Source organism: Camelus bactrianus, chromosome 10 (assembly GCF_048773025.1).
Source record: "Camelus bactrianus isolate YW-2024 breed Bactrian camel chromosome 10, ASM4877302v1, whole genome shotgun sequence".
NCBI classification, from domain to species: Eukaryota; Metazoa; Chordata; class Mammalia; order Artiodactyla; family Camelidae; genus Camelus; species Camelus bactrianus.
This window is the reverse complement of record NC_133548.1, coordinates 36,370,205-36,394,527: the sequence shown is the minus strand read 5'-3', so window position 1 is coordinate 36,394,527 and position 24,323 is coordinate 36,370,205. Positions and strand designations below refer to the sequence as shown.

The 24,323-nt window shown below is 51.3% G+C and overlaps 1 protein-coding gene across 14 annotated transcripts in view; it reads right to left on the bottom strand.

Moving 5' to 3' along the window:
* Positions 1–2,822: 2,822 nt before the first annotated feature.
* Positions 2,823–24,323, bottom strand: part of PLEKHA7 (pleckstrin homology domain containing A7) — a 207,619-nt gene continuing 186,118 nt past the window's right edge. For 7 of the 14 annotated variants that reach the window (XM_074372318.1, XM_074372307.1, XM_074372311.1 and 4 more), the window contains 11 exons: positions 20,427–20,535; positions 20,034–20,260; positions 16,823–17,011; positions 16,606–16,723; positions 14,617–14,720; positions 13,900–14,100; positions 10,978–11,136; positions 8,696–8,829; positions 7,786–7,928; positions 6,191–6,301; positions 2,823–4,230 (listed from right to left, as the gene is read on the bottom strand). In XM_074372318.1, coding sequence (XP_074228419.1) covers positions 6,201–6,301; positions 7,786–7,928; positions 8,696–8,829; positions 10,978–11,136; positions 13,900–14,100; positions 14,617–14,720; positions 16,606–16,723; positions 16,823–17,011; positions 20,034–20,260; positions 20,427–20,535 — 1,485 coding nt within the window. In that variant the 3' untranslated portion in view covers positions 2,823–4,230; positions 6,191–6,200. The remainder of the gene's footprint in view (positions 4,231–6,190; positions 6,302–7,785; positions 7,929–8,695; positions 8,830–10,977; positions 11,137–13,899; positions 14,101–14,616; positions 14,721–16,605; positions 16,724–16,822; positions 17,012–20,033; positions 20,261–20,426; positions 20,536–24,323) is intronic. The other 7 variants (XM_074372310.1, XM_074372316.1, XR_012509671.1 and 4 more) reach the window with 6 other exon arrangements.

Sequence of the window (24,323 nt, the reverse complement as noted above, 5' to 3'; positions counted from 1 at the left end):
CCTGCAATTGTGAAGTGATGTCAAGGGCTGAGGACGGTGGCAGCTTCTTGTCTGACTCTGTGACCTCAGCCAAGGGACTGTGCCTCTTACTCCTTCTCAGTTCTAAAGCACAGTGTGCGAGAAAGAGAGTGGCTGAGTAAGGAGCCCCTGATTCATGAGGACAAAACCCTCATCCGTCAGGAGACCCCAGCAAGTACTTCTCAGCTGGGAAGCCCCTTGCCCATCTCCGAAGCTGTCCCCCTTTGCAGCATCTGTGTATGCTGCTCTCTCCCCAAAGCTTGGCCCTTCCTGGGCTGGTCCGCACACTCCAACCACGACCTGCACTCTCCACTGTGCGGCACGTCCACCCCCACGTGCACCCCTGCTCCAGCCTCATCTGCATTTAACATCCCTTGTTGAGCTGTGGCAGAGAATACTCAACAGACTCGTATTAAAAATGCCCTTTAAAATTCAAAAGCTTTGAACTAAAGAAATACCTCGAGAAGTTTTCATGGAAAGTTCAGCTCCGCTGGTTCAATTCACTACACTTAGATGCACCTTTTCAAATAATAGGGAAAAAATGTAACAAGGTCAGACCCAATCAATATGCTTGTTCAAACAGAATTGCAGGGACTGTGATGTGCACACATTTTGTACTCTGCCTTTGTACCCCGCCACTTGCTCTGAAGAAAGGTTTCTTTGCTCAGAGAGCAATGAAAGTGGTAGCCTTTGGAGTAGAGGCGGCAAAGCAATGGCGTGTTTACCAGGCCGGGAGGGGCTGCCATTTTCCGCATCCCCCCAGTCTCCTCTTTGTTCTTTTCATAACGGCGCGCAACCCACATGGGCAAAGTCCCTCACGCGCCCCGGCGTCTGATGCTGGATTCGAAGCAGAGGGCTCCTAGCATTTGCCTGCCTCATCTCAGAAATGTGATTTGTGGATTAGACAAATAATTTGCTGCTTCTTTCCCACCCTTGGTGTGAACACAAAAGGACTCACCATACAGTACAGCACTGCGGCTGGGGAAACTCCCAGAGTCAAACATGGGCTCTTGTCTGGCTGAGCCAGGGTCCCCATCCACTCCACCCCCCACCTTCCATCCTCCAGCTGACCTTGGGCAGATGGAGGTTTCCCCAGCCTTAGGCTGCAACCTACAACAGCCAGGAAAATTCTGGAGAAACCAGCGTAAGTGAAGGTGGCCAAGGGGTTTGAGGGAAAAGGGGCAAGCTGCAGATTCTACCCCGTGCCCCGCTGCCCCGCCAAAGCCAGACACAGAGGCGGGAAGAAAAAGGAAGGAAAGGGAACAAAAAGGGCCAGCTTTCAACCTCTACATCAGCCTGGGCACACCTACTTCACATGCACTCACACATGTACCTACATCTCAGCTGTAATCCTTTAAATAACACCCTGGACATGTTGAGAATCTGGGCAGTCCAGGAGGATCAAGTGAGGGTTAGGGGAAAATTATTTCCAACCCCCATTTTACACCAGATCCTAAAATGTTCTAAAATAAGACAGAATAAGACAGACATTTTGGGCTCAACCGGAACCTGGGTTAAAGTTAAGATCAGGAAGCCAGGAATGGATGTCAGCAAGAGATGCAAAAGCATGTTCGCGTCCCTGCTGCCAACTGAAATCCCACTGTTTAAAACTCTGCTCAGGCCCCGTGAGCCCCTTTAAAGAAGTGAAGCTGGAATCACTGGGCCATGTGGAGTTTCCCAGGATGGCCCCCAGCTGGAGGGTCCCTGGTCAGCCAGTACCTTCGCAAATGGACCCATCTGACCTCGAGGGGGCTGGGCCTTGCTGCCTGCTCACACGGGACTTAACTGGAGCTACGGGCCTCTTCCCAACCACACGCTCTTTGCAGAGTCTGAGCTGAGGGCCTGTCATGAACTCTGTTTGAAACCTGGGCCACAACTCTTAGAGAACAGGCTACCCCTCCTCCCAGCTGGAGCTGGAGTCACCACGTTTGCTCCTACACAGGGTGGGACGTGCAAAACAGAAACTGAGACCAACTAGTAAGAAAACCACCACCGCGCTTCTGCTGAGAGAATGTCTACAGGCGGCCACCCTGTGTTGGGGGTTTTGCCTCCTGTCCCTCCTTCTCGCCTTGCACTCACTTGTGGACAAATCCTTCCCCCATCCCTTTCATCTGTCGTGGAGATACCTCCAAGTAATGCTTAACAGCAAAGAGTATTTTTCATTTTAAAATTCAAAGAGAGATCTGTAGCTAAAAAAGCAGCAGTGTCCCCTCTTCCGAACGCCTTGGCATCTATTTTCTCCAGTTTAAATAGTTGGAAAGTCACTGTAAACCTCGGGTGCTCTTCTTGGCGACAGAGAAAAACTGTCATGACAACTAACTTGGAAACGTACACATCCCTAAACCAAACTGGCCTCCTGCCTTCTGTTTTAAGGATACATCACAAGTCAAAACGAATTAAATACAAATCCAGTTTGCAATGGTCCGTCACTAACCCGCCTCACTGGAACAAGCCGATGGCATGTGGGTTGGAAGAGGGCCTGTGGAGCCCCTCCCGCCACCTTGGGTTGCAGTCCGCCTGCCAAACCAGCCCCACATGGGAGTCCACAGCCCGGCAGCCCCTGGACAGGGCGGGGGTGGGGTAGGGGGCCATCCTGAGCAGCTGCTGAAGCCCAGCCAAGGGCCCAAGAGCACAGGCCTTCCTCCCCTAGGCCTCCAAAGTCAATGAAGTGTCAAGGAACTGTCATCAGGAGAAACTTCATAGGTGAACATGGCAGGATCGAGAGCCGACACTGGGGATTCTCCAAAGAAATGGAAAAAAACTAACACAGGCCACTCATGAGAATATAGCCAGCAAAAAGCATATCAGGTTAATACTTTAATCTGTACATCACATTTCTTTTTTGCAAACCATTACACTTTTATTTAAATTAACTTTTTCTTGCAAAATATTCATTTCATTTTTCCAACAAAATCTTATAAAGGCAAAAATAAAATCTTATTTTGGCAAATGTCATGAAGTCGATACTGGCAGCATATGGAGTTAGTTAAAAATAGACAGCAACTTCTAAATATATTCAAGATTATTTTTCTGACCATAGTCAAAGACAAATTTTCATTTAAAGTGTGGCTCCACCCAATGGAGTTTTTTGTTTTTTGTTTTCCTTTTCAACCTCCTTTTCTGTATGCAGAATATTATGAGCTCATGACTTATATAAAGGGCCACAAACACTACGCCTGGCTTGGCAGTCCCCTCCCCATTTTAGGCTGGAAGTCAGGTCACGGTCCTGCCATCATGGCCCTACTGGCTGCTGGCCATCAGGGATGGTGGGGGCATGCCGCCTGCCCTCCTGCCACCTGACCCAAGTCCTCAGGAAGTTGACCTGTGTTCTCCAGGGCAGGCCGCCAAGGTCCCAGGGTTCCTATCGCAGCCCAGTGTGGACTTGGGGAGTTGTAGGCCACCCAGGGTGACCATTATTGCTTATGATACAATCAAAGGTGCTTCCTCTTACCTTTTCTGTATTTCAAAGCATATTTTTTTAATTAAAGCGAACTGCTTATTTGGGGTAGGGGGGCGGGGGGAGAAGAGCCCTTTGCTGAGAGAGAACCTCATGGGTAGGTTGGGAACCAAAGTTTATGGATACACCATTGGCCCTAAATCAGACCCAAGGCTGAGACACAGCCTTGGGCTCCACGTGCCACCTTGGTGGAGTTTCACCCTCCAGAGCTGGTCATTAGGCAGGTCAGGGATGGCTGATCTCTGCCCCAGACAGCACGCCAACGAGCCTAACACTGGAATCCACTGGAAGCAACCAATCCAACCTCACCTGAGTTCATCAGACGTTGAATGCACCTGTTCCCCCGCCCTTGTCCCCCCACCCACACCCACCACCCGGACGGTACCTGAATCTGTATGTGCAGCTCCAAAATCTTGCATCCTCACCTTCTCAGCCACTCAGCCCTTGAGGTGAACATTATAAAATATATTCTGATTCTAAAATACAATGTCAGTATTTTACAATGTGTATCAAAAGTGCCTCTGTCACATGTAAAAAGGAGTCTGAACTAAAACAAGTGGGGGTATTAGGACCTAGCCCTGTGGTGAATGCCCCACAGTCAGTGGGCTGCTCCGTCCTCCAGCCGGAACCCCTGCTTAGCTGGAAGGGGCTTCTCTGGAGGAAGAAGGATCAATCTTCTCAGAGGAAACTGGTTCCACTGGCCCCTGGCTCCAGACTTCTCTGCATGTTGGGTCACGGGTCAGTCACTGCCTGGGCTGGCAAAAAGCACAGGAGACAATGAGAGGCTGCCAGGACCCCAGGCCACATCTGGGGAGCAGGCGGTAGGCATGTCTGCACACACATGTGACGGGGAACAGCAGGCTGACAAGACAGAGAGCAGCAGAGCAGAGGGCTGGGGCAACGCGGCCGCCGCTGGGGGACCCTCGGCTTCTAGGACTCATGGGTGCCCCAACCCACCCTCCAACCCCACCACTTCTAGGAAGCTCACCAGACACATGCTGGCCCTAGATTGGGTCCCTGCTCCGAAAGGACAAAAGTCCTGAGCAGAGAGGACTCGGGGGTCCAGTTCTGACCCTGCCCTTCATTAGCTGAGCAACTGTGGGTAACTCAGCCTCTGCAGATCTCAGTTTTTTTAAATCTAAAAACAGTGATCATACCCATCTTCTAATGAGGAGGCTGGGAGGGTAAAAGGAAATGTGGATGTGCTCTAAAAAGACAGTAGCCTCCCTCACAGCTGCGGAGGCAACAGAGGCCGGGAAGGACAGGGCCTCTCGCCTGCCTCTCTGTGGCCTGGGGTGGCATCACCACGTCAGATCTCACACACCCTCTCGTGGCCCCAGAGGACCCTGTGGCCTCTACAAAGGACCTGGCTGAAGCATTTCCCTGGGGTTCTTCAGTCCTGGGGTCCCCATGGCACACGTCCTGAGAGCCTGGCCCAACAGGCCAGCCTCCTCCTGCCACCCTCAGGCTGACGGAGCGCCCGGGGAGGAAGGAGTGGGGGAAGCACCTGCCCAAGGTCATGCCTCCGCCCTAAACACACAGCCCCATCCCTCACTTCACTCCCTTCTCCAACACCTCGAGTTCCTGGGGGTGGCCCAGATGAGCCCACCAGTGGTGACAGAACAAAGGCTCTGAACTTGCACAGTGGTTCCAGCCCTGCCTCTGACGCTCACAGCCGTGCCTCCCTGGGCAAGTCCCTCATGGTCTCTGAGCTGCGTTTCTTCATTTGTAAAACAGGGTGAGTATCTCCCTAGGGATGTTGTCAGAGGAGATGCTCAGCACCATGCCTGGCATGTCACATAGAAGGTGCTCAACAACATTAACCATTAAGAACTCAGAGAGGAAAGAAAAGGCAAGCCCTACACTATTGAACGAGACGGGACATCAGGGAAAGAGCTGCTGAAACCCCTGATCTGCCCTCCCGTCCAGGTCAGGCAACTGGGCTCAGAAGCAACAGCCGACAACTCGCCACAAGCCAGAACCAGACGCCAGCCTCCTGACTCCTGGTCCAGTGCTCCCTCCTTAATCTCATGCTGCCTCCTCTCCTCACTAAATGCTCACGTGGGGCGAACTCAGAAGGGGTGGTTCTGGAACATTCTGCATGGCTAAGGCCACTGCCCCAGGCAGATTCCCCTGAAGCTTCCCTTCCTCTCCCTCCTGAGAAGCTCAAGTAGCTCAAGTGACAAAAGGGCAGTCCTAGTCCTTGCTCTGACACTCATTCCATGGGACCTGGAGTGAGCCCCCATCCCTCACTGGCCCCATTTCCTCATCCGCAAAACTGATTTTTCTAGGCCTCCGTTTCTCCAATTTCTTTGGCCAAAACCTGGACAGGGAGAGGCTGAGATCTAACTCTTCCTTTCCAACTACTATCCCCCCTCCCCAAAGCTGGCAGTCTGGCCTGCACTGGTCCCCTGGGGCACTGGGCCGCCTGCGGGAAGGATAGCAGGGTGAGAAGGGGTACAGCTCTGGCTCCTGAGATTTTAGGGAACCAGGAGTTTTGGGTCACACGGTCTCTATCATATCGGAGCCACTGAGCACTAAGTTCCTAAAAACCATCAGCCCCCGACCTGCCTCCCAATCTTGGGTGGTCCCCCCAGCGGCCGCTTTGCCCGTGGGAGGGAGCGTCGGCAGGTGGCACTGCACGCATCCCAGCAGCAGAGGGAAGGGGGCATGCTCAGCACTAGGCGAGGGGCCACGCCAGGCGGGGGCTCTTACTTGGAAGGTGTTAGACAAAGGTGTAGTGGAGTCCGTTGCTTAAGGGGGGGTAGGGTGGCACCGTCCTGGCGGACAGGGGGGCTTTAGGCGGGAGGAGGGCCAGCTGCTGCGCTAGACGGGCACACAGGAATTAAGCGGTGCGTTAGGCCCCTCGTCTGCTCCCGCAGCACCAGAAGCCCCGCTTAGCAGGGCCGGGGTGGCGTGGGTCCCATTGTTCACCACTAACGGCTTGGGCTTGGGGGGCACATCCATGGGGCCTGACTGGGATTAGCCTGCAGTTCCCAGAAATGTCTCTGAGGTGAAGAGAGGGAGCAAGAGCGAGGAAAGACTGCAGCAAAGGTGGCCATTCAGTGGGGACATGACTACCGGGGGTTAGAAAGTCAGGTCTGAGGCGCGCTTGCCTGCTGGTGGTGAGGAAGCCGAGGACAGCAGATCCACACAGCCAGAGCAAGCACAGGCCAGAGAGGAGGGCACTTCACGGTGGGGAGGGGGCCCCTGCTGGACCCCTTGACACAGGAAGGAATTCAACTTTGCCGAGATGGGCCACAGGGAGCCACCTGCTGTCTCCTCTACAGTGACCCCTCTCAGCCCATTCACATGTCCTCCAGGGAGTCAGGACAGCAGAGATTTCAGGGACTCCGTATGGGATCAGAGCTTAGGGACAGAGAACAGGGTTACCCTTGTCCTCGGTCACTCCCATGGCTTCTTGAGGAGATGTTAAAGCTCTGCTCCCCAAGGACAGTCACCTCAGAACCCAGCAGGCCCCACCCTGGGTCACTGCTAGACCCTCTGGCCAGGGTTGGAGGACTGGTGGGGACTGTGACACCACTTAAGGCTCTATGACCACCCCCTCTCACACCTGGCCAAGGGCAGGGGCACCACCTGGACATACAGTGGCATCTGGGAAGAAAGAGCACTGGGTGAAGTGTGAGGGCGCACACGGGGAGGGCGGATGTGGGTGGAGAGAGGGGCCAGGAGCCTCTTTCCTGGCTGAGAGAGAAAGCCTTTTTTACACACACGCACATGCATGCATACATTCACACACACACCCTCCCATCCCATGGTGCTATTTCTTCCCACTGGAGAGCAAAGTCGCACTTTCCCAAGTCCTGCTTTTTGGCACAGGCCACTCTGATAAGGTGAATAGCGGCTTTGATTTTGGGACCAGAGCAGGGCCCCCAGGAAGGTTAGAGGGGGCCCCCTTCTGCCTTGTCCCAGGAAGAAGTCCAAGCACCAGCGGCTCTCCTGCCCTCTTCTTTGTGAGGCCAGAAACCTTGGCCTTGGCCCCTTAGCTCAGGAGCCTAAAAAAATCTGTTCTTACTCGAAATCTCAGAGAACGCTGAATAGCACCGCTCTTAGATTTAGGAGTGAGCTACAGACGCCCCCTCCCGGCCCGCTTTCCTCTGACAGTCCTGAGCTGCAGGTGCCCCCACAAGCCCCGAGCCGCTCACAGGTCAGAGGAGCCCACCGCTGGCCCTCAACTGCCAAGCCTGATGCCCGGTTTTCCACTGACTGCCTGACAAACCACACTGAGCCCTGAGCCCCAAAATGCAGCGGTTGGGACCCGACCTCAGAAGCTGAGCCCGCGGCCTCACCTGCCACCTGCTTGCTGCGCTGGGAGGCCTCGGAGGCCAGGGCGTAGGAGATGGTGATGATGCGCTCCTGCTCCTGCAGCTGCGTGTCCACGTCGGCCACGCTGCTCCAGTCCTGCCCAGAGGGTGGCTGCAGGTTGCACATGCTGCGGGAGGGCCAGAGAGCAGGCTGAGGGCCTCGCCACCCCGGGGCACCTGCCTCAGGGGAGGAGGCTCTCCCCGGCCTGAGGACCTCACCCTTTTGGGAGCATCAGAGAAAAACGGTGCACTTTCTCTAGACGAAGGTGCACACGCTTCTCTGCAAACACCCAGGCACAGCTTTGTTCTTCCTTTGGCGGATCACAGACCTCAAGATAAGAGTTCTAGCTCTAGGCTCCTATTAAATCCAGACGTGGAAAGGCTAACCTCGCTCTGAAAGGAAGGCCCTCAGGTACCAGGTTTAGTTTCCAAGGCTACAGAGGATGAGGGGAAGGAAATTCCATCCCGGCCTCCAGGAAAGTGGGCGAGGCCTCTGGCACCTCAGGACAAGGCTGGGCCCCTAGCTCTGGTCTGCGAGGAAACACAGGCCCTAACACTGAGAGTGCCATCCGCGGGGCCAATCTCCAACTATGTCCACCTCACTGCCATTCCTGGCTCCACTCCCCATGCTCGCGAGGGCCACAGGATTTGGGGCCAAGGGCCCAGGACGGCCCTCAGAGTGTTTCAGGACCCCTCATGTGACCTGGGCAATCTTCCCTGCTGATCTGTTGGTGATGTGCCGAGAGCCAGCCTGCCCCTTCCAGCGAGCAGGCTTGTCTGAGACGGAGGCCTGGCACAACACACATCCTGGGCAGCCCGGCCCAGGGCCAATTCAGTGGAGACACCCCCAGTCGGCCCAGTGGGCTGTCAGGACTCGGGCAGTGCGTGGGCTGACCTGGACCGGGCGAGGATGTTGCGGATCTTCTCAGCTTTGCGGTACCGTGCCTGCAGCTCCTCCAGGCTGGGTGGCTCTTCAGGATCCAGCTCCACATAACGCTCAGGGATGGAGACCTTCTCTGGTTTGGAGAGCTGAGAAAGGACCAGGAGGTGGTGGGGGTAGGGGGTACAGATGTTTAGGTTTGAGAGCTAGTTGCTCCCCGGCCCTGTCTCCCACCAGAGGAAGCGCATGGAGCCCACAGACTGAAGTCACGTTCTAAGATCACAGCAGCAGTCCATGTGGAGTCGGGATCTGAACCTGAGTCTGACTCCAAAGCCCATGTTCTTTCCACCATATCAGGCAACCTCCTCCAGGCCAAGGGAAGAGAAGAGGGAAGGCAAAAATAACTAGACCAGAAGCTCTGAGGATAAAAATGATCACCCTTAATGCCACCCTTGACGTGACCTGACCTCTGCCGACCTCTCCACTTCACGGACCCACCTCCATCCCCTCTGCCGGGGATGCTGCTCCCTGTGCTTCATGAACTCCTTCTCACCCTTCTGATCTCACCTCCAGAGCCCTTCCCTGCCCCTCCCCCGTGTCCCACCCCTCCACTCCCTCTGTTTTCCATTTGTCTCTCCACTGTCTAGCACAGAGACCTGGTACTTGGTAGCCCTTCAGCAAACACTCCTTGGATGGGTGGGTTGGTGGATGGGTGGGGGATGAAAGAGAGCAACAGTGTGTTCGGTCCCTACAAAAGCCCCTCTGACCCAGACAGGAGGCAGCCATGCTGTACTTGCTGCTTTAAAGAGAAAAATGGCCCAACTCCTCCCCATCAGTCTCTCACACAAACCAAACAGCAACCTCAGCTTGGTGAAACGCTGCTGGGGCCAAGAATCCTAAAGGGAACTTTTGCACACCAAAAGGAATTTTTTTCCTCCTTGAACTACAACAGCACATTAAAACAGGGTTTGTTGAAGCTTCTAAAAACAAGCTAAATTCAATCCCAGAACAAATCTGGACTTGAATTTAAACCATGGCGAAAGATGGCAAGAAATAAGCTCTTCTCTGTTATTTCCAATGAGAGCAGATCCAGAGGAAGGAAGAAGATTACATTGTAGCAGGAGGGATTTAGGTTAGAGATAAGGAAGGACTTTTTCCCCTGGCTGGCAGGCCAATTAGGACACCACAAAACACACTTTCATTGCCAAGGCAGCGTGCAAAAGTTTCTTTTGTGAATCTGAGAAAGCACAAACCTTTGGCTGTTTTAGAGGTGCCAAAGGGAAAAGGTCTGAAGGCAGGGGACTGGCCTCGTCAACCCCTGAAGTTTCAGCTGAGCCGAGAACTCAGCAACTCCACAGGCATCAGTGTGTCCAAACCTGGATCTGTCCTTCATGTGGTGACAGCATTTCCTCTCATGCAGTTTCAGGCCAGGCCAAATGTGTCTGGGAAATCTATCCGCCACTGTGCACTTCAGTAGAATCGTCATTCAGCGAACATTTACAGAGCATCTACTATGTGCCAGGTCTAGTGCTGGGTGCATAAAGGTGAACAAAACAGCTACAGACACTGCTCTACAGAGCTTACACAGGCCACCGGAGACCACCACATGTCTTGAAGACCTTGAGTCTATGTCACCCTCTGACCCCTCTTCTCTTCTCTTCTCGTGGATAAGATACATTCTTGATTGGGGTTACTTGCTTTCCGGGGCCTGCCTGGTAATGATACACTTTAGCCACCAGAGGGCGAAAGAATTCAGACCAGAACTATGCAGAGCTGCCCGCCGCTATCTTGGCTGGAAATTTTGTCTGTGATTTCCAAACCTGTCTCCCCACCCACTCTTCTCTCTAAGTCCGATTGCTCAAGTTGGCCTGACCGGCTGGATGCAAAACCAACCTCTGGTTTTGCAGGGTACATATCCTAACAACTACCTTATCACATGTCTATTATGTGCCAGGCCACGTTCTCACGGCTTTCTGATCCTTGCTAATCGCTCCGGTAGTGTGCTGGGTCACCTAGCCCTCACCACAACCCACTTCACTGCTGCAGAAACCAAAGCACTGAAAAGTTAAATGACTTGCCCTAAATTATAGAGAGAGACAGATCTGGACCTGCATCAAAATGCCTCAGCTCCTCTTACTGGCTCAAGCTGCTGTTCACGCATCCTCTTGGGCCTCACTGAGGCTGAGCCTGTCCCCATTCAGAACGACACCCTCCCAGGGCCACTGGGAGGGTTGGTCAGGCTGGGAGTCTGAAGGCCATGCCTCCTGGTGGGGCATGAAGGAAGCCCCTGCCCTCACCTCTCTGCTGATGTCCAAGTCATAGTCTTGTGGTTCCAGGTCCAACTCAGTGACAGGCATGGCCTGCACCTTCAGCCAGCCATTCTCCTCTTGGTCCTTTCTTTCCCCTTGTACGGCCCGTTCCAGCAGCTGCAGGTCAAAGTCCTGCTCGCGCTTCCACTGGCAACAGAATGAGAGGATGAAATGTAGTCACTTCCCGACTCCCTTTTGGGTGGGTCTTGCAGGCAACTGGGGTTCTTGGGAAGATGGGCCTGTGACTCATTAGGGAAAAGCTATGTGACCAAGGACCTCAACCTCATCTCTGAAATAAGGCAGCAGTTTTGTGATATGTATGGTCTCTGCTGTGTGCTGAAACTGTGAAACAGAGACCAAGGCTCTGCCTCTCTGATGCGGCCTGATTCTAGACTGCTGATTTCTCTCTGATCTGGGTCCCAGAGTGTACAAACCTCCAGGGCACAGACTTTAGACTCACAATGGTCCTCGGGGACATAGGAGGCTCCCAGGTCCAAAAAGGTGACCCCAAAACAGAACCTGGGACAGAGCTCCAGAGAAGGGATTTGCTGCTTCTGCTGCCTGACAGCTCATGGAAGACTTTCTGGTTCAGGAGCCATATGTCCCAGCTCAGAAATAATGGGGAAAACATGCCCTTTGAGGCCCTGGTAAGCAAGTGAAGTAGCCAAGAGCCTTTCCAGTAGGTATTCTCAACAGGACAAAGTTAAGGGTGGGGAATACTGCACCCACAGTGGCGTTGGGGAGGTCCAAATGGGAGCAGCTTGGGCTCAGTGAGGCAGATAAACCGCTGCATAACACGTATCTATTTGGGGCAGATGTTTTATGTTAGAAAAAACAAAACCATGTAAAATTAAAATGCTAAATCAAATACAACATTTCCAAGGCTCTTTCTCAGTACCAACTCTTTAACAAGCAGGCTGCACAGAGGGAAACAGTAACCTAGTCACTTTAAGATCCCAGCACAACAGTTCAGCTCTTCCTGATCACCTGTGGCCTCAAAGCTGAGCGGGTTGTTGAGAGGAAGGAATGGGCTTAAAGCCTCTTTTCTCTTGAGCAAAAGCCAAGCAGATGTTTCTACATCCCAAGTCACCTCCTCCCTCCCACCCCATCCACCTCAGAGCCCTAAGTGGTCACAACGGTCTTTAATGCCCTACCTAGCCCCCCACCACCCCCCAGTCCCATACCCATTATCAGCACATTTCACCCATTCATGCACAAGCTCTCAGTGATGACTCTAAATCAGTGTAATTTCTCTTAGGTGATAGTTTCCAATTATGGTATGAAAGGATTAGGCAGCTGAAAATTCAGGGGTCAAAAATTAATTTAATGATTCACAAAGAAAACGCACATTTTCTTACACGCTCACTGGTGCCCCAAATAGAGACAAGTCCTCACATAAACCCAGCCTGATTGTTTCCACAAACAGAAAAAGTTCACTAGATTTTACAATGTTTCCTGGGGAAGAACCACGCCAATCCATTATCATTAAGCAACACGTTTATTGGCGCTGAGGCAGAGACTTACACAAGTCTTCTTTTCAAGAGAAAAATTACAAGGTATTCAAGTTACGATTTTTAGATCACCTTTCTACATTTGAAACATCAGGTTGTAAAAAGTCAGTGTTACCCCACATGACATTTACTTAAAAAGTTTAAAAGTTACTGGCTTTGCGGCTTTTCAGGTTACGTGTCCTGGGTCTTACCCCTTTGGTGTCTGAGCTAACCAGCTGCAAGGGGCCCCCTAAGACAGAACATAATGTCTCTTCTATCTGTTCATGTTATTAAATACTAGAAATACAAAAAGTTTTCCATAAGAAATTGTGCTGATGGGACTGGAGGAATTAAAACCGAACCACCTCAGACCTGGAAGAACTTATTCAAACATGCAATCTCTGAAGTCCACATCTACTATCTAGGTGTAAGGCATGGACTTTGATAAATGCATCATGCACAGACCTCTGCCGATGACCACGGCCCTCAGGTAGTGGGGCTGGCTTAGCCTTGCGGGGCGGCCTTTGGGATCGTGAATTATGAGTCAGTAGGCCTACATAAAAAGGGCAGCAGAAAGGTGAGTCACACATGGAAGTGCTCGCTAGGCTATGGAGAAAAGAGCTGCTATTATAAGCCTGGTAACAAGAGCACAGGCCAGTTAGAGAATGCTTGATGCAAATTAGAAGCTTCTGTAAACACAATCAGGCAGGGTTAGAGGCAATGAGCGGTAACACTAAAAGCAAAAGAGCTTGTGCAATGAATTAGGGAAAGAACAGTCAGGCTAGCAGTCTAGGGAAACACTTGATGTCAAACAACAGGGAAAAGTCAAATGGAATGTTTCCAAAAGGGACCTAAGGTGACAGTGGGCAGGGTGCAGTGACTGGAAGCACCACCAGGGGGCAGCGTGGACACCCTGGTTCTCCTGGGGCACCAGGGGGCCAGCACCACAACTGTGGGAGACCCCCAGGCCTCAGAGGTGTGGGGCACGACCCTGTGCTCAGCTGACCCACAGGGCACCTGCTCGGAGGTTTGGGAGGCTGGCTGGTTTACGCTCCTCCTCCTCAGATCATAGCACCATCTTCCTCTTCCACCTGCCAGCCCTGCACTCTCAAGTCCCTGCTTCGCCGAGACTCTGGTGCCTACAGAGTCCTCCCTCAAGCTCCACTGGAGAACTGACTTTGGACATTTTCTCCGGCTCCCAGGCTCCTGCCATGACAACCTCACTCTTGCTCTAGTTTCGAGCACTCTGACCAAGTCATATATGTGTCCCGGGTTGCGGACACACAGCCCACGGGGTGTTCTCTGAACCATCCAGGCCGACGGCCCATTGTCTCGAGGGTGTGATGTGCTTGTGTCTGGGGGACTCGGGGAAGCTCTGCTCCCTGTCCCAGCCCCGCCTGCCTGGACCCTCCTAACATACTGAGCCGAGGTCTCCGGGGAGCGGGTGGCTGAGGTAGCGGGACGAGGGCAGCCCCGCCCTCTCTCCTTGGCTCAGCGTCCTCTTGCGCTCCCGGACCAGTGCCTTCTGGTGCCTCTTCATGCGCTCGAGCTGCTCCTCCGCACTCATCTTGCCCCGCTGGTGGTCTCCTGAGTACAGGCGCTCCAAGGCACTCTTGGGTCTCTGAGGGCAGGAGGGTGAGAGACGGAAGGGCAGCTGGGCTGGGAACACACTAGGCAGCACCCTCTCTCTCTCTCACATACATATTCACACGCACAGTGGGCTCCACTTGGCCACTGAGAACCACTTCTGCTAAGCACACTCATGGACATGATACCCTTGGCCCTCACGGGCTCTCAGGGCAGTGCCCCAGCTGCAGATGTGACACTGAGGCCCAGGCCTGTCCAGTCGGGCACACATGCAGCACATGATGGGCCAGAACTCAGGGTGTACACTTCCTGGGCGAGCCTCACAGACTAGAGAGAAAGGTGGGGGAACTCTGGGCAATGGAGAGGGCAGTGTGATGCCCTTCTTGGTGGGCAGTAGGGAAAGTGTCATGAGCACAAGGTGACAGGGACTCTGAGCTCAGGAAGGGCTTAGGTCACTTCATATGATCTCCAGTCACTGTCCACCTCGGAGCCCTTCCCTCTGTGCAAGAGGGAGCAGTGAGCCCCTCGAGAATTTCTCAAGGCCACTCACAGGGTAGGTCACCTTGCTGCTTTCGGCATCTAGGCCCCTCCGGAGTGTGACGTAGGGAGCAATGGTGGACGACTGCTGGAGCCTCGACGTGGACCCTGAGAGCCCTTAGTGAGGAAAGACATGCAAATGGATTTGTGATGAGGAGGACAGACCACCAGCCCCTCCCCAGTCACCTCCCACTCCCGTGAGGGGACCACAAGGACCTAACCAACAATCTGCTCTCCTTCCTGCCCAGGACCTGGAAAAGCAAGTCCCCAGGTAGGGAATGAGGGCCAGCCCTTGGGTGCCCTCTGTCCCTAGAGATCTGTGGACTACCCTAGTCTTCCCTCACATGCAGGAGACCTGGGCTACTTGGCAAAAGGAAAGGATAGAGGTCGAGGAATGCCCTGCATCCCTTTTTCCTGATGAACTCCTATGAATCCTGCATGACCCAACCTGAGTGCCTTGTCTGTGAGAAGCCTTTTCAAATGCCCCAGGCAGAATCAGTTATTTCCCCACATCCTTCAGTATATTCACTGGTTGCTGCACTAACCACAGAGTCAACATATGTCTAATCAGATTGCAGATTCAACACTGCCAGGTTGACTGACTGACTGAATATATGAACAAATGAAGAAGGGAAAGAAGAAAGCACTGAGCACAGAGTACCTCCTGTACAGCAGGCAGGCATGGCGCCAGGTGTTTCATATAGATTTTGTCCCACTGGCCCTACCAGGTAGCACTGCCTAACAACACAGAGGTGTGCAATCTAAAGCTCAGAGAGGTTAAGCAACTTGTCCAAGGTCACGTGAAGCCACAGCCTGCGCTTTCTCCACTAGCGGCATTCTTACCAAGGGTGGTCCCTGCCATCCAGAAATGGGCATCACACTGACTGAGGACACCACTAGTATTCAGCACATGGGAAGAAGACTGACAAATGTCCTGCAATGCCCAGAGAACCTTAAGCAACAAAGAACCATCCTGTCCCACATGCCACTAATGCTGCACTGATGATCACCACTAGACTGTGATGAATGAAGGGGACAGCATTCCTGGGCATAACACCAAGGGTTGCTGTGGCCCAACTCAGCAGAAGTCAGAGCCCACCGCCTCCAGGGACCAGGGCAGGCCACAGCAAGCCTAGACAGCATGGTGGGCTGGAAGTCACATAACCCCACAGGTGCCCAACCTGCGGCTGTGTGGCCTCCCGCCTCCACATACAGCCAACGGGGGAAAGCACCTGACCTCCCACGTAGGGAGCAGACAGGAGGATCAGGTGAGGAGCAACGAGGGAGTGTGGTCAGCCTGCTCAGGGGTTCCAGGATGCCCAGGTACAGAGATGTCTGGTGTCCTCCCTTTAAAAGGAATTCTGAGGAAGAGGGTCTGGCTGTGGGGAAAATGGATGAGTCTAAGGGCCCAAGTCTGTTCCCACCCCTATCTCGAAGGGACAGAGGAAGGGAGTGAGAAGGGGGTCAACTGAGGAGAAGGGTGTGCTGGTTTAAAGAAAGGACTCATTGAGTCTTGGAGTGGCACAGAAGAGGAGAAAACCCTCCAGAAGGCCTGAGATGGCCACGCTGATGGCAGTCACCCAACATCCCAGCCTGCAGGAATGCTGGGCTTGTATTCTGGCTCCATTCCTTATTGGCTAATTGGCAAGTCATTTAATTTTTCTAGGCCTTAGTTTTCTTATCGCTAAAATGGGGATAATAACAGTACTTTTCTCTAGGATTATCATGAATCTTAACTAAGTGAATAGAATGCTGGGCTTTACAAGTAATTTCTATTATCATTGTTCCCGGGGCCAGCTGTAATAAAAGAGGAAGAGAATCAGGATGTGAACCAGAGGAAGGAAGGACAGGCCCTCCCTACATCCCAGAGACTGTGACAGCTGCTAGTCACACCAAGGCCCAACGCCATAGAGAAGGGTGTGAGGACCGGGTGAGGGCTGGGAAGCAGTGGTGTGGTAGTGGCGGGGTTCCCAGAAAGACTCCATGGAGAGTCCTGCCTTACCTCTGCCTGGCAGCGTCTGGTACCTGCTCTCGGGGCCCACGAGTCCCAGGGAGGGCGGGGCCATGTCCCCACTGAAGGTCGCCAGCTCAGGCTCACTGACATATGACCGCAGCTCCACCTGCGGGCAGAGCCTAAGGCTGTCATACCTGCCCGGTGTCAGGCCACCTTCCCTCTCCCCACACACAGCGGGGTGACCCCTGGGGCCCTGCCTGCTCACCCTCGAGTCCCCGTTCACACACTGCCCCTGCTCCCGGTCTCGCTTCCTCTCGTCTGACTGCCGCTTGAGGCCCCTCACTGAAGTGTGCCGGATGATGGTGGCCTCCCTCGGCAGAGGGGGCACGGCTGGGGGCTGGTCCTCCGGGCTGTAGAGCTCAGGCAGTGGGGGCCTGGGAGGAGCCTCGTCATCCTGCTCAGGAGAAAACCCCAAATGAGTGCCAGTGAAAGGATGCTGAGGGGCGCCATCACAGTGGTGGCCCAAACGGCCAGAGCTGGCCGCCTTGGCCTACAGAGCATAAGCACCTCAGCACAAAGATGCCAACACTTCCCCTGCTGAGGGTTGAGCCGTGAGCATGCCTCTGCTCCAACCCCATCCTTCCCTGATTTACACATCTTGTGTGTTTCAGAGCGTTGACTATACACAATTCAGAACCCAGTCTCCTGGGTCCATGCTCTCCCTCCACTGTTCAGGGTGCACCATCAGGGGAAGCAGGCTGGTAACTGCACTTATTTGTATGTTTATGGCAGCACCCCACCACCTCCACCCGACCCCCGGTGCTCAGACTGAGCTGGCTCACTGTCCCTGCACAGTCTCTGCGTCCTCCCTCCAGCAGGCGGGGGATCTGAGCAAGGACAGTCGACATCCTCCTGCCCTTTCTATCAAAAATGTGCATGGTTACAAAATATTTCCTCCTTCCTGACGCAGGCACTGAATAGGCAGTCGAGATGGGTGACTCACTGCCTTCCCTGCAGCCCACTCCCTGCACTGTGATGAATGTAACTATTTTCCTTGAACCCCCAGTCCACAGTGCTCTCTCAAGGCTGTGGCTTCTCTACAGACCGACAGCCTGGCCCCCGGCTGCCATGAACACCCACTTCTGGGACAAATGACCATCAAGACTCCTTCCTCCTAAACGCCCCTTTTCTTGGTCTAATTTTGCTTTGTTTTTCAGAATTTTTCAGAATTCAGGGAAGGGTTCTGCAAGCTTGTTTGGCAAAGGTTTATCAGCATTCTTTTAAAGCAACACATTTCATTGTTGTGAGAAGTTTAAACCGCCTACCCAAGATACCCATAGGCTCTCTGAGCATCAGTAATTTCCAACCCTGACAAGATCTCAGAATCACCAATTTGTAAAAAGCCCCACAGAAAGATACACACAAACCTCTGATTGCCTTTCATTGAAGGCAATAGAATGTCTCACGATAGAGGCTGGGAGGGAGACATTTTACATACTTTTTATATCCTTTTATTTTGCACCCTTTCAGGATATTGTCTAATAAAAACATAAATGACATTAAATACAAGAGAAACCAAACAAAATGAAAGAACTACAGCTATATGCACAGGGAACCATATTTAATATCTTGTAACAGCCTATTATGAAAATGAATATATATGTATAACTGAATCACTATGCTATACATCAAAAATTAACACAACATTATAAACTGACTATATTTCAGTTAAAAATTAAAAAAAAAAAAAAAAAAAAGGACTACAGCTTATATGCACCTCTGGCAGAAAGAGAAAGGGCCTGCACTGAGAAGGGCCCCACAGGCTCCAAGGGCTTCTGGTTGCTAGAAAAGTTCTATTTCTTGGTCTGGGTGTTGGTACAACGTAAGTGGTCTCTATTACTATTTGCTAAATTATATATTCATGTTTTATGTCAATTTCAGGATGCATATCATTATTTTACAAATATAAATATAAAACAAGCAACCAACAATTTAAAAAATGAACACACATACAGTACTAGGAGGGGAGAAAAGATCCTGTCCCCTCCTTGGTAACCCTGTTGTTCAACCAAGTTGAAAAGCCCTGGCTCGAAGCCACAGAGACTAAGCTCTGAAGAGGAATCTCCATGATCGTCTATTTCAAGCTGCCTGTTCTGCATAAGGGGAAACTGAAGAAGCTGAGAGAGGAGATGGGTCCTGTCTGAGGACCCAGAGAGAGACAATGGCTGCGATCCAGGCAGCCCTGCTTGTTTCCCTTTGCTCCTCGTCCCAGCTGGCAGCAGCCGTCTGCCCCAGTCATTCCTTCTATTTGTTTTGCTATTTTCTACCTCCTATTTGGTGGCTGGTGCTCCATGACTCTTTGATCTGGCACTGGGAAGGAGATCTCAGGATAAAGAAATTCACAATGACCCTGGGTCCCAGCACCTGTCTTCTAGCTCTGGGCCCTGGGCTGTGGCTGGAAGCAGGTGAACAGTGAGGACCAGGTACGGGAACTTGTGTGTTTCAGCCAGCACCGTGCACCGATCTCGTCAGACGTCCTAAACACACGGTGCCCAGGCAAAGCTCCTCCAAGCCCTTGTTGGCAAAAACCTGGAGGCCCCATTCCAAGGTCCCCTTTGCCATAGCTCCCCTGTCACTTGGACCAGGCCCCTCGTTTTTCCCAGCCAAGGCTGGCCTGGCCCTGGAGACATGAGCCCGGACCATGCCTTCTATTTCCTTAGAGCCTCCTGTGCTCCCAGATTTGGCCAAGGGCTTGGCCCTTCTCCATGTCAGGCAAGCCAAGGTGCTGGCCTCGGCAACCTCATGGGCCACAGGCCTGACCTGAGGACCAGGGCTGAATGTCTAATTAGACGTCAGATGGTACAAAGAATGGCCGGGAAATGCGGATTGGATCCACTAGCATGGAGACCTTATGCAAATGTTAACACTGTAAGACCTCAGTTCTCTTGTCTGTGGGATGGGGATACTGCCCTTCCTGCCTCTACTCCATGATGCTGTTGTGAAGATCACATGCATCCTCGCAACCCAGCATGGTGCTCAGCTACAGGTGAAGATAAGGACGCTCTTCTGCTGAGATGCACTCACTGCCCACAGGCTTATGTAACTGCAGATATGCACGAAGCCCTGCACAGGGCAGGCACACACCTCCCTGCACGATGCAGATCACAAATTCCGCCCTGCTCAGTGCAGTCACTTCCTCTTACTTGGCCTCAGCCCTCTCAGCTGTAAATGGGGAGGGCTGGGCTAGACCACCTCTCAGGGCCCTTCTAGCTCAGAGAGACTAAGCACAACGGCAGGGCCCCCATCACTCCTTAAGTGCTCACAGCTCAGGAACCCCTCAGGACTCTGCCTGGTTCTGTCTCCCCAAGTTTCCTAAAAAGCTTCTTTCCCAAGAGAAGCTGACCTGAGGACAGAGAGGAACAATCATCCACCAGAAAGGAAACGATCGTGCTCGGCTCCTGGTCGTCAATACTCACAACTTTGGGCTTCGTCTTGGTTGGTGAGTGCAGGGGGGACGTCACCTTCCTCAGCTGGGGTGGGTGAGGTCGGTACGGCAGGTAGGTTTGCAGCTGGGGGAAAAGTCGAACCTCCAGAGGGGTCCGCACTGGGCTGGTGGGAGGGCTGGGCTGCGTGGGCGGCTTGCTCTCAGAAGTCGAGAGTGAAGGCACAGGCGGGTGAGGAAGCAAAGGCACCGTTTTTCTCTCTGAGGGGCACGGAGGGAAGCAAAGGGTGCGATGGAACAAAGATCCTCTTCCTCGGAGGACACAGGAGTGATTTACGCCATGAAGATCCAACATTCCCAGGGGCCATCCCACATCCCTGGGTGCTGGCCTCCAACACCCTCACCCCCAGGAAGATGGCCCGCTCACCCGGATTTTTGACCGATTCCACCAGGATTCTAAAGTTCTCTTTATTTGCACTCAGGCCTGCAATGACATCTTCAATCCTCCAGAGATCCTTCTGTATCTGCGATTTCTCCTGAGGAAGATGAGGCCAGTTGTTCATTTCCTTTTTAGCTCCTTACCAGAATGCTGTCATTTCAGACAGAGCCCCTGACCCTGGGGGTCAGTATCCCCTTTGGAAATCCCACCGGGGCTATAACCATGCCTGCTTCGCAGCTCCCTGGAGAAGTGCAGGCGTGGAAGATGCCCGAGGTCCAGGGGAGAGATTTCAGAGGAGCGCTCACCTGTTCACCTAATTTAAAAACAGACTGTCTTAAATACTGTATGATTCCACTTATACGAGGTTATCCAGAGTAGCCAAATTCAGAAACAGAAAGTAGAAGGGTGGTTGCCAGCGGCTGGGGAGACAAGGGACTGGGACAGTTGTTTAATGCGTCCAGAGTTGCAATTTTGCGAGATGAAAAAATTTCTGGAGATGTGGGTGTATAATAACGTGACTACACTTAACACTACCAAACTGTACACTTAAAAATGGTGAAGGTTGTAATTTTTATTTTATGTGTATTTTACGATTTAAAAAACAGGCTGTCTTAGGCAACCACGGCAGAAGGGAAGAAAAGGCAAGGACTAGAGGTTACACTATCCCCAGGATATAAAGAGCATCTATCCTGGGATCTGGGGTTTAGTTAAGAGTACATGGGCAGTGGATAGTACCTGGCAGCAAAAAGGAATGAATATATGTGCTACAACATGGATGAACCTTGCAAACATTATGTCACGTGAAAGACGCCAGACACAAAATTCCACATATTGTATGACTTCATTTATATGAAACGCCCAGTATAGGTAAATCCATAAAGACAAAAGTCGATTAGTGCTCGGCTAGAGCAGGCGTTGAGAGCTGGGGTGGGAATGGGGCGTGGTTGTTACTGGGTACTGAGTTTCTTTCTGGGCATGATGAAGATGTTATACAATTAATTGTTGGGGATGGTCACACAACTCTGTGAATGTAGTAAAAATCACTGCATTTAAATTTAATTCACTTTAAAATAGTGAATTTTGTGGTATGTGAATTACATGATAAAGCTGTTATTTTTTTAAAGCACAAGGGAAGAAGAGCCAGGCTATGTGACCTCACTTTGAAAGTTACAACCAAAACCACCTGGGAAGAGGCCCTAGAAAGACGTGAGCAGGGGTCGCGGGTTTCTTTTAATTGAGTTGTTTAAACATCAGATATGGTATTCTTCTAATTTTAAAATTATCACGGTCCCACCCCATGGACTTAAAAAGGAAGGCTCCACTCCCCTGTCTCCTCTGAGGGCACCTGGCCACCCTTAATTGGAAGAGTTCTCACACGTGCGTTATTTACGGATCTGCCCGATCCTGCACCTAGACCACTGCTCCTGGATACATCCCCACAGGGCTGGGTACGGAGCAGATTCTCAGTACGTGATGCTGAATAAATAAAGGACCAACCACATAAAGTTCCTTGATCAAATACTGACCAACAGCTGTGACAACAGACGTCTGAGGCCTCCCTCCTCGAAGGGGCTCACACTCTCATACTCTCCCCACCCTTCCAACGCCAGTGCATGTCCTCAGGGCTGTAAGCAAATATAAGGCTTGATGCTCAGCTCCGCACTGAAGTGCAAGTGTCCTAGGACAGATGTACGCCTGGGCAAACGGGACTATCTCTAGAGCTGAGGTCCCTGAGCAGAGTGTTGGGAACAGGTGAAGGACGAGCCTGAGGCTTAAGTCATCTCTCTCCTCCCTGGCCGTCTACCTGGCCTACTTCTGTAAGTTCACAATGCTGCCCCCGTTTTGCCTGTCACCCTGACATGTAAAAGAAGAGCAGAGAGGAGCAAAGGCCAGAGAACTTCTATCTCTCCCCAAAGACAATGGAATTTCAGAACTTAATGACAAGGTGAATGAAGCTTTTGGGGAGCACAAAGGTGGGGTTTCACCCCTCTATCCTCACATCACACTGTGCAGGAAGGCTCCTATGTTCCACATTCAGCAAAGGCTTGAACTCATTGTCCAGAAGCAGGGACACCTATAGGTTGCCTCACCTATTACTGACTCTCACAGTTCCCTGGAAGTTCTTTTATCCTCCGGTTTCCCTGCCTAGTGGCCATGAGGATCTTCATAAATAAAGCTACTCATCTTTACCAAAAAGGCCATGGATTTTCTCACAGCCAAACCTGGCTAAAGAGAAGCGAGTTTCCCAGCCCCATTACTAAGAATTTGCATCTGGGGCTGCAAGCCTGTCTCCGGTGTCAATGATTTATTCAGGACTCTAACAGCTTGTCTGGCCTAGAATTACACCAAAGAAGTTAGCATGGAGCCTGCTCAAAGAAGGGCTTTGTGAGCTTCCCAGGTCACTGTGACACCCAGGTAAAGCCTGGGCAATGCCACTAGGCTGGGTGGAAACAGAGCTGCAGGAACCAGGCTTCAAATTGGCCTGTCTCCTAGTAACTAACAGGGCTAGGTTCTCTAGAAGTCTGTGACAAGACCTATTTGGTTTTTGGAGGGGAAAGAAGGACTGTGGACCTGCTGTACATTAAATCATTGTTAAATAAGGCACAATAGAAATACAAATAGCCAATAATCATATGAAAAGATGTGTAACCTACTAGTATTTAAATATACGCAAATTAAAACAAGATGTCCTTTTTTAGCAGGCAAGCTGGCAAAAGCTAAAAACACTGATAACATCAAGTGCTGGCAAGGATGTGGGTAAACAGGTTCAGTGCTCTCATGCACTGGAGTGGAAGGGCAAATGAGTGCAGCCCTGCAGAGAGGGATCTGGCAGTATCTGTCAACATTTAACATGCACACTCATTTCAACCCAACAAGTCCACTCCTAGGAGCCTATCTTAGAATGATGCTTATAAACAAGCTTAAAAAGGCAGTTACATAAATGCTCATTGTGACACTGATTATAAAAGCAAATCACTGCAAATAACTTACATGCCTATAGAGGAGGAATGGCTAAATAAAAGTATGGAGTATCCAGACTACGAAATACTACGTAGCAGTTAAAAACTAATCTCATTGACTCAGACCAACAATGTCCAATACAATTTCTGAAATTATGGAAATTTTCTACAATCTGTGCTGTCCAATATAGAAGCCACTAGCCACATATGGCCACTGAACACATGAAATGATTCTAGTGTGATTAAGAAATGTATTTTTAATTTTGGTTAATTTAAATTAATTTATGTTTAAATTTAAATAGCTATTGTTGTGGGCAGAATAAGCTTGGGGGTATCTTTCCTGGAAAGATTCCCATAACAAAGTTATGACAAAAAAGTGGGTTATCAAATAATGTGAAAGTATGATTCCTCTTTAAGTAAATCCAACTCCCACCCGCAAATAAATTATATGATACTATGTATGTACATACATTTGGAAATGTGTAGAAAATGATCTGGAAGGCAACGCTGCAAACTGATGGCACTGATTACGTACAGGGAAGGCGATGGGACTGGGGCAGAGAGAGGAAGGGAGGAGGAGCTTTTGCATCCTTTTTTGGTTTTGCTTCTCATTGTATAAATTTTTCAGAGAGATGCATTTGTGTTATTTGTATGATTAAAGAAACATAAGGAATGAAAAGCTAAAAAAAAAAAAAATACTGCTGAAATTCATGTGAATCACTGAAGTCCAAGAAGGTAAATATTATGAGACAGGACAGTTCAAGGAACAAGTAACTAGAGAACTGTTTGAAGGACTTTGCCAACAATATTCATCTATTTATTTCAAGCCACTATGTTAAATGCTGGGGATTCAAAAAGAAGAGGAAAATGTTAGTTCAAATGAAGGCAAATTATGGGGAAAAAACAACAGCTACAGAAGCTAGAC